Source organism: Schistocerca nitens, chromosome 5 (genome assembly GCF_023898315.1).
Source record: "Schistocerca nitens isolate TAMUIC-IGC-003100 chromosome 5, iqSchNite1.1, whole genome shotgun sequence".
NCBI classification, from domain to species: Eukaryota; Metazoa; Arthropoda; class Insecta; order Orthoptera; family Acrididae; genus Schistocerca; species Schistocerca nitens.
This window is the reverse complement of record NC_064618.1, coordinates 341,566,113-341,582,556: the sequence shown is the minus strand read 5'-3', so window position 1 is coordinate 341,582,556 and position 16,444 is coordinate 341,566,113. Positions and strand designations below refer to the sequence as shown.

The following is a 16,444-nucleotide window of genomic DNA, read 5'->3' as shown; positions in this document are numbered from 1 at the left end:
ACAATATTCACGTTTCTCGATGTCACTGATACAACTGGCTTGCTCACCAATTCGATCGCGACGCGGAAAAACTGAAATATGGAGAATGAAGGTCAACACGCCGATATGTTTCCATATGTATTTCATAATCTGATAAAGTAAATAGAGGCAGCTGGTGATTCTGTAAACTAAGTTGCAGAAGTTGTGGAGGGGAAATTATTACCACGTTGGTTGCAACAGTTCATTACAAACTACATAATGTCAATAAACTCGGTAGTGGTGTCATTCTCTGCCAGTGGAATCATTCGAATGCGATACGTGATCAGTACAACGTTCTCCCAGCGATTGCCCCTTTTCCAGACGTTGCAACCGGTAGTTTTCATTCAAGCAACTCCTCAGTTGGCATCACGATGCTGAGTGCACCTCGTTCTAGCCCTCCCACATAAGTAAAAATTTTTGGTAGTACCAGGAATGGAGCGCAAGTCCCCTGTTTGGTAGTGAGTGACGATGACCGTCACCTACAGCTACAGCGTTAAGCACATTGTCTGCTAAAGATCACAAAAGTAATCATTTGTTTGTTTGTTTATAAAGCTCCACAACAAAATGACAAAAACAGTTAAGAGTCGCACTTGTAATGGGAAAAATTGCCTCTGTGATGTATGTAGGTAGATTACTACAACAGAGTTGTTTGTGAATGGTGAATCGTCGCTGGAAGAAACAGACGGAAGAAACTCTAGAGAAGGCATGAGAAGCCTCATGCAAAATGTGGATTTTTCTAATACTCAAACTAAAATAGTGAAAATGATGATAAAATCTCACATTATACCAACTGAAAAGCTGGAGATTAGAAGGAATGTTAACATTCTTGCAGTACTGAAACTAGCAATTAAATCGGATATTAACACTGTCCTCCAAATGCATCATGACTAAGAGAAAATATGTAAAACAACTGCAAAGACTCAGTCCTATGCATATCGTATAACAACTATAGCAGATTTCAGAACTAAAACAGTTAATAAACACAAAAGGAGAAGCAAATACTTTGACAGATTTTTTTAGCATAGAAGCCCTACTCACGAAGTAGTTGCATACAATAAACATGAATGGGTTGACGTCTCACTTCTGAATAGCTAAAAATAGTAATCAGCAGACGTTTCTCGCTGTGAATGCTTTTCTCTCAGAAAAAAATTACGAACAGAAGCAATAGTTCGGTTAGAGTAGTGCGCTATGGCGGATGCTTCGGGGGAGGAAACGGCCATACTATAGCACGAAGTTAGCCACCTAACACTGAGAACAAGACAAATTTCACAAAATAACAGAGAAGAAGCAACTGAACTGGATCAGACACACAGCAATGCGTGATGACTATCACGCTTGGCATGTTACGCTTACACTATATCCCGACAGCACTGAGGATGATTTTTAATTTGGTTGAAACCCGAATTAATTTCAGGCCACTTTATTGTGGGGGGACTTACTATGCTGCTGACGGTTGTACGTCAAATTGTATAATCCCTTTTTCCTCCGCTCATAAAATTTCAAGGAACGTGCCCTTGGATTTCAGGGACACGACCCATCTCCTTTTACCGCTTTATTAGCGGCCAAAGCCAGATGCTTTCTGGAGCACTGTGTCAAAATGTCAGTCATATTAAAGTTTACATAACGGAATTTAATAACAAGGCTGCCAGTTGCGTAGATTCAGAGAACACGCGCAAATAAAAAAGCGATTATAGGCTTTAACCCCGACGTGCTGAACATCTCACGCACGTTCCTTTGATAAATAATGATTACCTCGCCACAAATTTTCGACCAATAATAGAGTACGATATCGCTTCAGCGGTTAAGTGTAACATCACATGGCGAACGCTGTCGTCCAGCATACTCAAGCGGCAATATAAAGTGGAAAGAGTGGCGTAATCACTTTTGGTAATTACGCATGTGAGATGCAAATAAAAGGTTTCTTGCAGCATCCGTTATTCAAGGCCTCTTAGTAATAACTACTCTTGGGTTCAGCAGTCAAGGAAATGCACCACAAACTCACGATACAGTTGAAGCGTAATAAAAGCTTGCTCGGAGGCCTACCTCATCTCAGTACTTCTCAGATAATAAGAATAGCCATTATTTTCACAAGTAATTGCAAAATGCACCGTCTTGTATCATCTAGTGCAATACTATAGGCTTTCCTGGCTGTGAGAAATACTTAATCAGAAATGGAAAGGACTTGAAGAAGACGTTATCAGACGAAACTACTCATCTGTTTATTCACACAGTTTTAGAATAAATGAATTTTCGTTCTTCTTACAAACAACACACATTATGATTCATCAAAGATATGTAACAGTTAATTTGGCAGCAGAGAATTGACTTAAGGCAGGAAACGCAGGAGTTACGTAGTCACCTTAGGAAAATACGATCTTACAACGTGTGGTTGGCAATTCAGTTTTATTTTCCTCATTTAATTTTATGCCTCTATTATTTACGCAGATATGTACGATGTTATTCATAAATGCCTGCGGGGTTCCAGAAGACGTGCGTCCAATTCATTGCAGTGCAAAAGCAGTGTCCCTCTTTGGAACCCTGTGCATTGGGTTGCCCATCTGCAGGCGCGAAGTACCTCAATGCGACAGCACAGAGCGTATGATTCATCTACATGTTATGACACGAGTGTGCCCTAACTGAATACCGTGCAGCCACGCAACGGTGCATGTTACAAGTCGAAACTTGCAGAGACTCTCTGCCCACTAATATGTGTCATTTTAATGAGTGTGTTGTTTTCCTACAGTCATCTTCTGGAACCTCGGACGTATTTGTGAATAACTCTGTATAGTATATATTACGAAGGCTATTAGGAAACTAAGCTCCTATCCATCGCGAAATGAAAACCACAGTGAGAATCAAAAATGCAACAGTTTGCTACACTTTCCAGCTACTTCATTACATAGTCGCCTCACCGATTTACACATTTGTCGTAGCGTTGTACAAATTTTCCAATGGCCTCGTTATAGAACGTAGCCACCTTTGCTTTCTGCCACTTCTCTACGCTGGTCTGCAGTTCTTTGTCTGTGGAAAAAACGTTGTCTTGATAGCCAGCGGTTCATGCGAACAGAGATGAACATCAAAGGGAGCCAAGTTTCGGCCACATGGTGTATAATCAAACACTTTCCATCGAAAACGCTGAAGGGGCATTCTCAATGCCCCTGTAGTGTGCATCTGAAAACTGTCATGAAGAAGGAAATGTATAACTGGTACGTGATGTGGGGTTGCATGAAATCAGGTGCAACCTTGCAGCTCCCATCCATTCTTGGCGGGAGACATTATTATAATAGGCATGTTTATGTGCTCACTGTATACTCAGAATTGAAAAGCGCGACGTGGTGCGATCTGCAGGCATACCAGAGACACGGCCTCAACACATCTGTGCAAAGCTTTATCGGATTTTCACTGTCGTTTCCTTTTTGGCGACCTGTTGGGCTTTAGTCTCCGAACAGCCTTCCCATATACATTTTCACATTTATAAGTATATCGATGTAGGCCTTTGGAAATTACACACTGAAGCAAATGAATTTCAGATCTCCGCATCCATAGGGTAATATCTACATTAGTATCTATAAGCCTCCAGACGGTTTGTGGCGAAGGATACCTGGTGTGGGAGTAATTTACTGTACTGATCTCTATGCACGCTAGAATTTCAGTAACTCTGTCCTTTGATTCGTTAAGCGAGGTAGTAGTTCCAAGAAGAAAAATATTTCTTGGCTCGTATCTCATTGTAGGCTCACGGAATTACTGTTCTCCAGAAATCATAGCGTTTTTCTTGTAGTGCCTCCCATTTGTAGAGCATTTCTCTAACACTGTCGTGCTGACCAAGCAAATGTGAACAGTCTTAACTGGATCATCCCTCTCTCTTCCGCTATTCCTAGTTTGCAAGAGCTTCATACATATGAACCATGCACAAGAATCGGTTGAAGTAGAGTTTTGCAAGCAACCTCCGTTGGTGAATTACACTTCCTTTGGAATGGTCCAATGAATGTATCTGAAATTCGTCTTTATTGTGGTTATAAATCACTGGATCCATTTGATGAGATGATTGCATAACTGAAATTAGATTTTGTGTATCAAAGTATTACTAGAGTTAGTAATAAAAACATATTTTAAGTAAAACTAGTCATCAAAATGGAAGTATTTCGGTCTCATGCTTTGACAGATTCATCTTGATTTTAATTAGAAGTCTTTATTTATGTGTCAAAATGACTATGATCCGTGTCCTTATACAAGGCTTTGCAGGCTCAGTTGATGGAACTTCTTATGTCGCTCTGAATGAAAGGTGGTTCTCACTTCCAATACATGTTAGTAAAGCTGAGTATAATTTTAAAAGAGAAACCAAATACGAAAACTTGAACCACACACAGAAAGCTAATAACGTAAATACAAATAAAAGTATCGACATAGAATGGGACAGTTTTGTGCAGCGGCCGAAAGCGTCTGTCATGGTACCTCAAGATCAGTTTTTATTGAGTAGCATTTTAGGTTATAGTTTACAAAACGGTTTTCATCTGAAGTAATGGCAAGGAGTAGATAAAGTGCCCACAATCATTCTCCGAATTTACGAAATCAGTGGCTAGTTCAATTCAGTTGTATCACAATTCATACTCATAGATATCTGAGAGTTGTAATTGATTCCAGTGATAGATGTCCTAGAGGATCTTTCTACGTATTTTAGGCGCATTGCCTTATATCCTTTCATGTTGAGACCAAGTGCAGTACATCCTCATACATTCCTGCATTCTGTGACAATTTTATAAAGATGTGATTTCATTGTATATAACTGCATCGCCTGCAAAAAGTCTATGTGAGCTAAAATCAGTCTCTTCTGGGCCCTTTGTATATACAGTATGTAATGGGTATAAGTGCAGAAATTTTTATTGGTGAGTGAGGACAGTGTACTAAACAACATTACATCAGTATTTAATTCGTTTTAGACTAATAACTATAGCTACAAGGAGTAACATGTTTTTAGGTTTATTAGCACCTCCAAATACATTTGGCAAGAGCAAGCTATTAAGGCTTATTTTCCCGCGGGCAGCAAGGTTAGCTGTTGAAGTGTGGACATGCGGATGCAAAACGGTTAGCCTATACTGACAGGTGTAGCCCACTTAGCTGTGCAATTAGAAACGTGCATAAAACATCAACTAGTAAATTATGTGACATTTTTGAGAAGACTGTTCGCTGCAGAGAAAAAAAAACAGCATAGGCTACTGTTGTTCGTATATGTTAAAGTACCACACATAAAAACATCTGCACTTATATCACTACATCCCACATATTGTGGTAGCCCTAGAGTACTTCACTGATGTAACCTGGAGGCTGCTTTCACTTCTGAATATTTCTGACCTTTAAGAACGACGTATTGGATTCTTTTGCTACGAAACACTCTACTTACCCGTTCGGATAATCCGTAAGCACATGTGTTGGATGACTTGCCGAACTACATTAGCGACATTCCAGAAATCGAGAAAAAATATGTCAACCTTGACCCCATACCTACAACCTTCTTCTAAATACTGTGAATGAAAAGCGTAAGCTGAGTTTCGTAAGGTCGCTAATTCTAAATGCATATTCGTTACCACTTAAGAGTGTGAAAACGTACAGTAGCGTGTCATACACTAACCAATGTTAATGCACTAGAATCTGGTTTGCAAAAATTATTTATTTACTTTGTGGATGTTTAAAAAAAATCACCCTTTACGTGAGACTCTAGTGGTCACGGGTGCAGAATGCGCCACCAGAATTGCAGACATCTCTCTTCAGATTAAACGTAAGACTGATATTGCCGGTGCAAACGAAAAGGCTACAAATAGCAACATGATTTCATACTCAACATAGGAAAATTAATGCAGCCAAAGGATCACAGTATCAACTAAACACATAACAAACGGCTAAAGAAATATAAGTTTTCCATTGAACCGCACATACTAAAAAATTTAATGGTATATTCAGCACTGGCTATGTTTTTCTTCTTGAATCTTATCATCTCAGTCTGCTGAAAAGTGTATTCATAACTAATGTGGATAAGTAAAGTGAGATGTAGACAGTACTTTCATTCTATAAGTGTGCCATGATCGCTGACATTTTTCAAAAATTTCTGTCTTTTATAATTTTAGTTGCTTACCAGTCCAGGTACTAAGGAATGACTCGGACCATAGCGTCTGCCAGTCATTCTCGTCCATATTTGACGCAGAAGGTGTGCTGTTTGCTATATTTATTCTCTCATCTTTTCAGCTCTACTCGAAGTTGTGCCTCTAGGGCTAACATTTCGTGAATGGCAGTGGGGTGAAAATGAATAAATAAAAATGAAAAGCAGTAAAATACAATAATTATCTTCTAGGGAAATGCTGGAAGGTATCCTTCAGTTACGAGTTAGAACATCGCTTGTAGCGACCTCCATACCACCGATATGTCAAACTCCACAACCGATTTGTTAAATAACGCTTTATACACAAACATACAGTCCTCATCCTCTACATTGTGTGGAATTTACAAGATTACGAAGGAAACATCTAAATAATTTGATACATGGCACATTAAGATTAGCGTACACTATGAAGACGAGTGGTTATAAAATACACTCACACATCAAAAGTATCCACAAACCTATTAGGAAACATTAATATGGGGTGTATCCACCACTCACCTTTATAAAAGTTTGCACTCTGCTTTCAAAGAGGTGTCTGAATGTCTCTGGATGAATGCCAGCCAATTCTTCCTGAAAAGCCGAAACCAGAGAAGCTAGTAATGTCAGACACTGGAGTCTGGATCTACGTTCTAACCCATCCAAAGATGTTCCGTTGGGTTCAGGTCGGGATCCTGGGCAGGCATGTTACTGTCCACAGACCACTGGCTCACAGAGGCCACTTTATGGCAGGGTGAAATGTCAAGCTGATACAATCATTCTCTTCGAACTGTTCCTCTGCTGTATACGGTGCACAATGTTGTAAAATATGTTCATATCCTTCGGCATTTAGCGCTTTCTTAAAAGCAGTAAGGGAACCATACTCTAAGCATCAAAAATACTCCCACACCACAACACCGCCATCTCTGTACTTCACTTTTGCCGCTACATATGATGGCAGGTAACGTTCTCAAGGGATTCCCCAAAGCCAAACTATTCCATCGGAGTGCCGTACGGTATAGCGCGATTAGTCACTCAAATCGCTGCTTTCCAATCATCCGCTGTCCAGCAGCGTCGCTGTTTACACCACATCAAGCCTCGCTTAGCATCGACTACAGAAACGTATAGCTTATCAGAAGCTACTCGACTATTGTACCCCAAACGTTTTTAACTCCCTACGCGCAGTCATTGTGCTAAGTGGATAACCGATAGCACTTTGCAACTCACGAATAATTCGTCCCGCTGAATTCATCCGATTTCTTTACAATACCAGCCACAATGGTCGATGGTGCCTATTCATCAGTGCATGAAGTCTACGTGGTCTTGGTGTAGGTGTGGTCATTCATTCGTGTTTCCACTTCACAATGGTGTCAACAATAGTCGACTTGAGCGACTTTAGAGTATTGAAATGCCCTTGATTGGTCTGTTACTGAAGTAACACCCAGTGACTCAGTTACTAGTTCACATTCGAAGTTACTGAGCTCTCCTGACCGACCCATTCTGTTACCGATAGCATTCATCTCACGCCAGGTGACGAGAACGCTATATCATAGTGACGCAACGCTACGTCATCATAACGTTAATAACCTAAATCGACTGCATGAGTACGTATATCGATCTTTGCAGTTGTACTGAAAACGTCAAAGCTAAATGTAAATGCATGTTTACAAACGAAGTTACAGGAGTTTTGTGGCGCTCATCCCAGTTAATTATTAAGCTGTAATCCCAACAATTTGGGATATTATTGTGTCTTTCATGAACATAATGAATTTCTGCACGAAGGTAGTCAATTTTTTTAAATCCGATGAATCGTGCATAAACCGTGTGGTCAGAAACGTGAAATAATTAATTATTAAGCTGCAATCTAAAGGATGTAGGATGTTATTGTGTGTTTCATGAACATCGTGAAATAATTAATTATTAAGCTGCAATCTAAAGGATGTAGGATGTTATTGTGTGTTTCATGAACATAACGATTATCTAATTGAGGGAATCATAACCATAACGAAGGTTAGAAAAGTGTGCAGTGATTTTTTAACCGATTAATCGTGCATAAATCATGTGGAGAAAAACGTAAAATAGGAACAAATTAAAGTATTTTGTATTTTTATAAAAGCCAATGAATTGTATATAATTAACGTGGGCAGAAACGCTAAACTGAGAAATTGAAGTGGTTCCGAAGATAACTCCGAATGTTGCTGGAAATGCACACAAACAAATAACAATGCAGATTCAAGACGCACACAACCGTCGATATATGCAGAATGCACACAACAGTCGATAAGACAACTCGTGAAACTCATGATGAAGCGTGCCTACGTCACTATGACGTAGGGCTCTCACCTAGCGTGAGATGAATGCTACCCTCGTGTTACTGCTGTACTTCCCGCCTCCTTTTATAGACGCGGATCCGCCGTTAGCGATGTACATTGGTCAGTTCTGCATTACATAGGACTGTCTACATGTTTTTGATCAGGTAGTGTACACAGGGCTTAGAGAAGAGAATAGAAAGCCGTGTTTCGAGAGTGAATCGTTCACTTTTTAGCAGAGTGTGCTGTGTTTTGAACCTTCCTAGTAGATCCAAACTGTGTCCTGGATCTGGAGTGGAAATCGGAGCCTTGCGTTTCGCGGGAAATCCTCTTATCGACTGAGCTGGTCAGGCCTGACTCACGACCCACCCTCACAACTGTACAACTGTACTTTCGCTACAACCTCGCTCCTCCTTTCCACACTTCATCGAAGTTCCCTTGCCCCCTCCCAGGACTATTACTCCTGTAATTAAGGATATTTCTAAGGAATGCCTCAGCCACAGCCTATTGTTTTCGGAGTGAATCTTTCGCCATGCAGCTGCTTTTAAACACTTTTGCTGATTAATACTGCTTGTGGGACAGGGATTCAAACCCGGACCCTTACCTTCTTTTTCGTTGTCCTCTGCGTTATACGGTGCCATCTGTCATTGGACGAAGTTGCTGTATGTTGATGAGGAGAAATTGTTGGCCTTCTACGGCGAAATTACAGCACGAACGCTCGGGAAATGTAGGCCGAAGAAAGTTGAATTGTTCTAAAAGTGGTTGTCGACAATGAAATTTGAAACAGTAGTCAGAACTTTCTAATCGGTATGGAAATGACGGACTGTAGAGCATCATATTCGATATTGGTACAACCTTGGAAAATTGGTACACAGCCCATTTTATGTTGCCTTTATTAAACAGTGTTTGCTGCGCTCTTCTTTCTGGTTAACACGAACAGTGACGCGCCATCATACAATGAATAGGCTTTCTCAATGTTGCTGTTGTGATGACTGAGGAAATTTATGACGCTGCAGACGTCAATGGAATTCGCGTTATCGAACATCATACTTGATAAACATCAGGATGCTGTCAACAGCGTCCGATACATGATGGAAGTTATATAGCTAGAAATTGCACCTTTCTTACTATATGTCTCTTCTACTTTGTTTTAACGGTGTAATGTTGAAGATAAATTCTTCTAGGTCTTTAGGCCACGTCCTGTTCCTCTTCCATCTAGTAGCACCCAATCGACGTTTAGACCCTCTGATGAGAACTTCTTCGAGATCTTCTGCTGTCGCCGGTTAGGCGAACAGTGTCAAAAAGCAGACCTGAAGATTCAGTAATCAATACAGTTGAACAGTGGAATCGGACACTTCTAATGTGGAATACATTTCCTTAGGCACACATTTAAAGATGATTCCATTTAATCCCTCGATTAGAGGATGAAAAAGCATTAAGTTTTAAGGAATGTAATAGTTCTACATTTACTGGTATATTTATACAGTTGCATTTTATAAGTTGGTTTATTTCTTATGGATCATTGACAGTGTTGTGCTTTAGAATTGTTTCAGAAAATATAAATGACGTAATTCGTGTAAAGTGGTGAATTTCTTAAGCCTATGATATTTTTAAATACTCCAGTATAACTTCGAACAGAAATGAAATTAAACATTCTATGTCTCGCACAACGAGATGATGGCGTCCACGAAAAACGTTCGGGGTGAGAGCGGAGTACCACACTAGCACATGACTGACCTTGGTGTCCGTGTACCCGAACCAGGAAAGCTGCGACTCCAGAAACACTGACCAATGCATTCGACACGCACACCACTTACGGTGGAGTCGCAGATCATTCCGACTGTAGAGCATAAATCACTCCTCGTCTGACGTACATGTGCCAAGTCGGGATACCAAAACACGAATACATGAAACCAGTAGCAGAGAAGGCGAATAGAACACTTAATTTTGTTGGGATAGTTCTGGGAAATTATAGTGCAGCTACTAAAGAAACGCATAAGAGACACAATCAGCGTATATGGAGTGATCTAAATCCTCGCCCTACAGTTCAGGCTCGACATCAGGATGTGTGGATTTGAATTGCTGCTAATAATATGGCTGGTTCGTATGTTCTCCCAGCAAGTCTTACAGGTGCTGTATGCAGAGACTGTATTCGAAAGACCCGACGTCTGTCATTTAGATTTTTTATCCCTGGGGGCACGTTAAACGATTGGTATCTGCAGCAGACAAACCAGATGCAGAAACTTTTCATAGATGCGCCATGGAAGCCTGTGCAACCATTCGACACCCTCAGGGACTACTTGAAAGGATGTAACAGTTCATGTTTCGACGAGTGTGTGCATATATGGGATCAAGAGGAGGATATTTTGAACATTTGTTACGGATTTCTGAATTGATGACATGTCGGAAAGGACAGACGCCACACATTCATGATTCCGCGGCTGTATATATACATGTTTAAAAGATAAATATCGACGTTACCCACATGAGGGCTGATACTTGGTACTTATTGGAATTAAGGAAAACGTGGAAGGGACGACCCACCAATATAAATTTCTTTTCACACAACCTGTTTATTTAACAATATGAAACGATAAAATTTTCTTTAACAAATGGACAAATTTGCAAAATTCTTTTGAACTTAAACCTCAAGTTGAATAAGCTTTTACAAAAGAAATCTGAAGTGCTGTATTGCAAAACAGCAAACAAAATGACAATGATTACAATACGGTCGGACCTGCAGCCCGCCCATTGTCGGGTGAAACAGCGGTGTTTACTACCGCGCTGGACACAGTCTGTCTTATTAAATGCCCTTCTGCAACACATGGAAACTACATAAGCACAATTGATGACAAGATTGATTCAATTACTCAAAACAGATGTAACTTTTATTTTGAAAGCTGTATGTCGAAAGGTTCGGTGTTAAGATGCGCACCTGTGCTTAAAAGTTAAACAGATTAGGAAACAATATGACAATGATAAGGCTTACTTCGAAGCAACCAACCTCTTAATTTCAGTCGGCAACCAAGGTTCGACTGGATCCCAACCCGTCCCTTCTGACAATTTTATGTTGTCTAAAGCCCTGGTGACAGTTGGCTGTTAATATTTACAAAGTTAAACTGACAGTCAGTTATTAAGTCCGCTCTGAAGGATCGTCTTAAAACATTACCTGTGAACACTTATTACAAGAGAAGTCACTCGCGAAACGACAAGATCCAGCTAAAATAGACCAATAATGACCCGTTCTTTCAAACATAGCAATGAGCAGCTTATTACAACAGGCTGTTCAGATTATAATTAATCGCTGAGAAATGCAATTACAATCGAAGAATTGAACTGGTTAGCATCTAAATCTAACCACAAGGTCCCTCTTTTGTTTAACAGCTACTTGTGCCTCAGTACAGTTGTTCTGGCTTACGACTCGGAGCTAATTCATAAAAGGGCATTGAAATAATTCAATGGCAATAGGTGAAAGTTTGTGCCGGACTGGAACTCGGACCCAGATTTCCCACTTCATGCGACAAGTCATCTTAATACTTTGGCTATCCGAGCACGCTTCACGTCCAGCCCAGTGTTGATGCACCCTAGGTTCAGCCTCTTCTGGGTATCACTGCTGTGAGCAGTGAGCATTGAAGATGGTGGACACGGGGGGTGCAACAGAAGCAGAGTGCGACAAGTAGAGAATTTGGGCCAGACTTGAAGCGTGCTCGGATAGTCAAAGCACGATTGCTTACGCAAAGCGGAAAATCCGGATTCCAGTCCTGGTCCAGTACAAATGGTCAATTGTCGACACTGAATTATTTCACTGCACTCACGAAGCGTACACCGGTGTTTCTCTTTCACCAACTTACATTATCTGCCCCAGTTCCAGATGATATAAGTTGGGTTATCTATCTTCAGGTGCATGCAATATTTCCCATTGTTTTATTCTGCACACGCTGCATTAAATATTTTCTCGTTTCGGTCTAATGAGCCTGTCCTCAAAGTTTGTAAAAACATTTTTGAATCACCCAATGTAGTGAGGTCTACTGCTCAGGCTTCAGGGTCGTGACACGAGGAGCACTGTACCACTGTTGAGGGCCGTGCATGATGGTCGTCTGTCCCGGCAGGTGAGCGACATCGACTTGAAGCTGTCGGGCCTGAAGTCGCAACTGGATTCGAACCTGCTGCCCGCCGACGACATCAACGCTGAGGCCAGCGAGAAGAAGCCCATCAGCATGAGCCTCGGCGACGTCGCCAAGGTCGTCACCGCCGAGGTGGTGACGCGCGTCTCTCGCGAACTGGAGGGCCTCCGCGCCGCCACCAACACCGTCGACCGGAAGCTGCAGTTCCACATCAACCTCGTCTCTGAGAACCTCGGCAAGGTGGGCCCGCTCTGCACCCAGTCCTGCACCACAAAAGCATGCACTCCACACACCAGTTTCACGGCACGCTTAGATGCTACCATTTCACATCACTGCATGCTTACTGAACGCACTCTCCTTATCATGGACTCTTGTAATATGGAATGTCTAGAATTACGCAGCACTTTCTTAGAAAACGTAGATTTGCTTCTAGTTTTAATTTTCTAATATGTAGCTGAAGTCAGCACGAATCATACTCAGTAGCTCCTGAAAATGCCAATTGTTCTTCGTGTCGAACTAAATATAGTGCCAGACTGTTATGAGATGGCTAAAGATGAGACAGACAGAATTACACACTAAACAGTTTCTTTGTAATGAGAAGTAAACCTACATTGTTCGATGGCAATGAGCATCATGTGCATCATCCCATGATCCGTTGATTTCAAGTACATATTAGTAGGAAGAAATCGAAAACTTAGTGACACCAAAGAAAATACTCTTGGCGGTTTTCAAGAGCGACAGTCATTTTCTCCGGTTGTTAAACTTGCTCTACGAATGGTAGAGACACTGGAGAGGCAGTTATGGCGTCGAGCATGATAATGGAAGCAAGACTGAATAAAAATCAAGACACAGTATTGGATATGTCGACCCAGAAAAAGTGTTCAACACCGTAAAATGCTGCGGGATGTCAGAAATTTTGAGAAAAATAGGAGTGAGCTACAGGGGAAGACAAGAACAAAGAGGGAACAATAAAAATGAAAGAACAAGAACGAAGTGCTCAGTTTAAAAATGGGTGAAGACAGGGGTCTAGTCTTTCGCCCTGCTATTCACCCTATACGTCGAAGATGAAATGGTAGAAATAAAAGAAAGGTTCAAGAGTGGGATTAAAATTCCAAGTGAAAGAATATAAATAATAAGATTCGTTGATGACGTTACTATCCTCAGTAAAAGTGAAGAAGAATTACAGGATTTGTTGAACGGATTGATCTAATGAGTACAGAATATGGATTGAGAGTAAATCGGAAAAAGTAATGTGAATGAGCAGAAATGAGAATAGCAAGAAGTTTAATATCAACATTGGTGATCACGAAGTAAAGGAATTCTTCCACCTAGTCCGCAGCTCGTGGTCGTGCGGTAGCGTTCTCGCTTCCCGCGCCCGGGTTCCCGGGTTCGATTCCCGGCGGGGTCAGGGATTTTCTCTGCCTCGTGATGACTGGGTGTTGTGTGACGTCCTTAGGTTAGTTAAGTTTAAGTAGTTCTAAGTTCTAGGGGACTGATGACCATAGATGTTAAGTCCCATAGTGCTCAGAGCCAATTCTTCCACCTCGGAAGAAAAATAACCCATGACGGCCGAAGCAACCAGGTCATAAAAAGCAGACCAAGACAGGTAACGAGAGCATTCCTGACCAAGAGAAGTTTACTTGTATCAAACATCGTCCTTAATATGAGGAAAAAACTGCTGAGGATTTACGTTTGGAGCACAGCATTGAAGTGAATCATAGACGGCGGGAAAATCGGGACAGAAGAGAATCGAAACGTTTGAGATGTGGTGCTGCAGAAAAAGTTGAAAATTAGGTGTATTGATCAGATAAGGAATGACATGGTTCTCAGCAGAATCGGGGAAGAAAGGAATTTATGAAAAACACTCACAAGAAGAAGGGACAGATAGGACGTGTTAATACTTCAGGGAATGACTTCCATGGTACCAGTGGGAACTGTAGAGGCAAGAACTATACAAGAAGACAGAGATTGGAATACATCCAACAAGTAATTGAGGACGTAGGGCGCAAATACTAATTTTAGATGATGATGTTAGCACAAGAGAGGGATTCGTGGAAGACAACATCAAGCCAGTCGGAAGACTGATGACTCAACAACAACAAAAAAGTAAAAACCACGTCACCATCTTTGCAACGTCCTCAGTCAGTCATCGCATCGGTCCCTTTATGTCATCATCTATGGAAAGTAAATTCATTGTTTTCTAATACTATGACTGCTCATAGAATGGTTATTTTTTCATTATTCATTTCACTGTCGACAGAGCAACTCCTCTGTGTTATCCTAAGTGCTCCAGTTGGCAGATATTTACTTTGGTATCAAATCCTCACCTGTTTTTCACACTTATTTTCCATTTGAACGTTGTCCCCCAACTTTCTAAACGACAATCTAGGAGTCCAGGAGTAACCATTAAGCTGTAAACACGAACCAATTTATGAAAAAGAGCTAAATCTAGTTCAATGTTACTGGAATTTCTTTTGTATTACACTAAACATTTTCTCATTAGTTTCATCTGAATGTAAAGCAAAATTATTAGGAAGTAGTAACCTTTACTATTACTTAATATTAGAGTTTTCAAGTTTTACGTTTTTCTCACCTTGTTATTCATTTTGATATCGCATTTCAAAGCCACCCTTGTTAATGTTTGTTTCGCTTTCTAAACAGCAACATTCATGGTATAAAGGACTCTCGCTGATGAAGTCATGATACGTTGACGAATACTCTGTCAAAAAGCCAACCCACTGCACATCCGAGATCTGCTCAATGATTATTTTTATTTTTTTCTGAAAATCGTTGCAGATTTCAGTGTTGAGATTGTTTAAAGTTGCAGCAGGCTTTAATTATTTTCAGCCGCAAAGTTCTGAGATACGATGAAGGTAATGATTTTTTAGGACTTTAAGTGTTTGCGCTCCTATCCCAACTCATCACAGAATTTTAGTACCATTGCCGTAGTTTTTAAATCTGCGTTCAATAGTTAATCTTTTCTAACATATTTCCCTTCGCTTATAGATATAACTTAGTCTAAGTCCACGCGTTAGTACACCTCTGGATCGCTATACAGGAACGATTCTGCTTGCGATGGATTCTACTAGTTCTTCGTATGTTTCGGGAGGTATGTAGCATTAGATGTGTACACACAGATCACTCAGTTCTCGTAAAATATGGTCCGGCGGTTGCTGGGTGCAAATGTATTACACCTGGAGCTATATGGTCTGGGATGCGATTTCCTATGGTAGCATGAGCACTCTCGTATCTATCCCACGCACCCTGACCGCGGTCCGCACCAGGTAGCTGAGTGGTCAGCGCGACAGAACGTCAATCCTAAGGGTCCGGGTTCGATTCCCGGCTGGGTCGGAGATTTTCTCCTCTCAGGGACTGAGTGTTGTGTTGTCCTAATCATTATCATTACACCCCCTTCGAAGCGCAAATCGCCGAAGTGGCGTCAAATGGAAAGACTTGCACCTGGCGTATGGTCTACCCGACGGGAGGCCCTAGTCACACGACATATACATACCGAGACTGCAAATTTGTACGTCAGTCAGGTGATTCGTCCTGTTGTGCTGCCACGAATGAACAGATTTGCAGGGGGTGTTTTCCAACAGGACAACGGTCGCCCACATACTGCTGTTGTAACCCAATATGCTTCACAGACTGTCGGCATGTTGCCTTGGCCTGTTCGATCAGCAGATTTGTTTACAATCGAACTCATATGGTACATCGTCGGACGACAACTCCTGCGTCATCCACAAACAGCACCGACAGCCCCTGTATTGACCTACACTACTGGCCATTAAAATTACTGCACCAATAAGAAATGCAGATGATAAACGGGTATTCATTGGACAAATATATTATAGTAGAACTGACAT

General features: G+C 41.1%; 1 protein-coding gene across 1 annotated transcript in view; it reads left to right on the top strand.

The window, feature by feature from the left end:
- The window catches only part of LOC126259571 (uncharacterized), a 585,582-nt gene that overhangs the window by 461,549 nt on the left and 107,589 nt on the right, over nucleotides 1-16,444 (top strand). Inside the window, exon 3 of the mRNA XM_049956478.1 lies at nucleotides 12,564-12,818. Within this exon, the coding sequence (XP_049812435.1) occupies nucleotides 12,564-12,818 (255 nt within the window). The remainder of the gene's footprint in view (nucleotides 1-12,563; nucleotides 12,819-16,444) is intronic.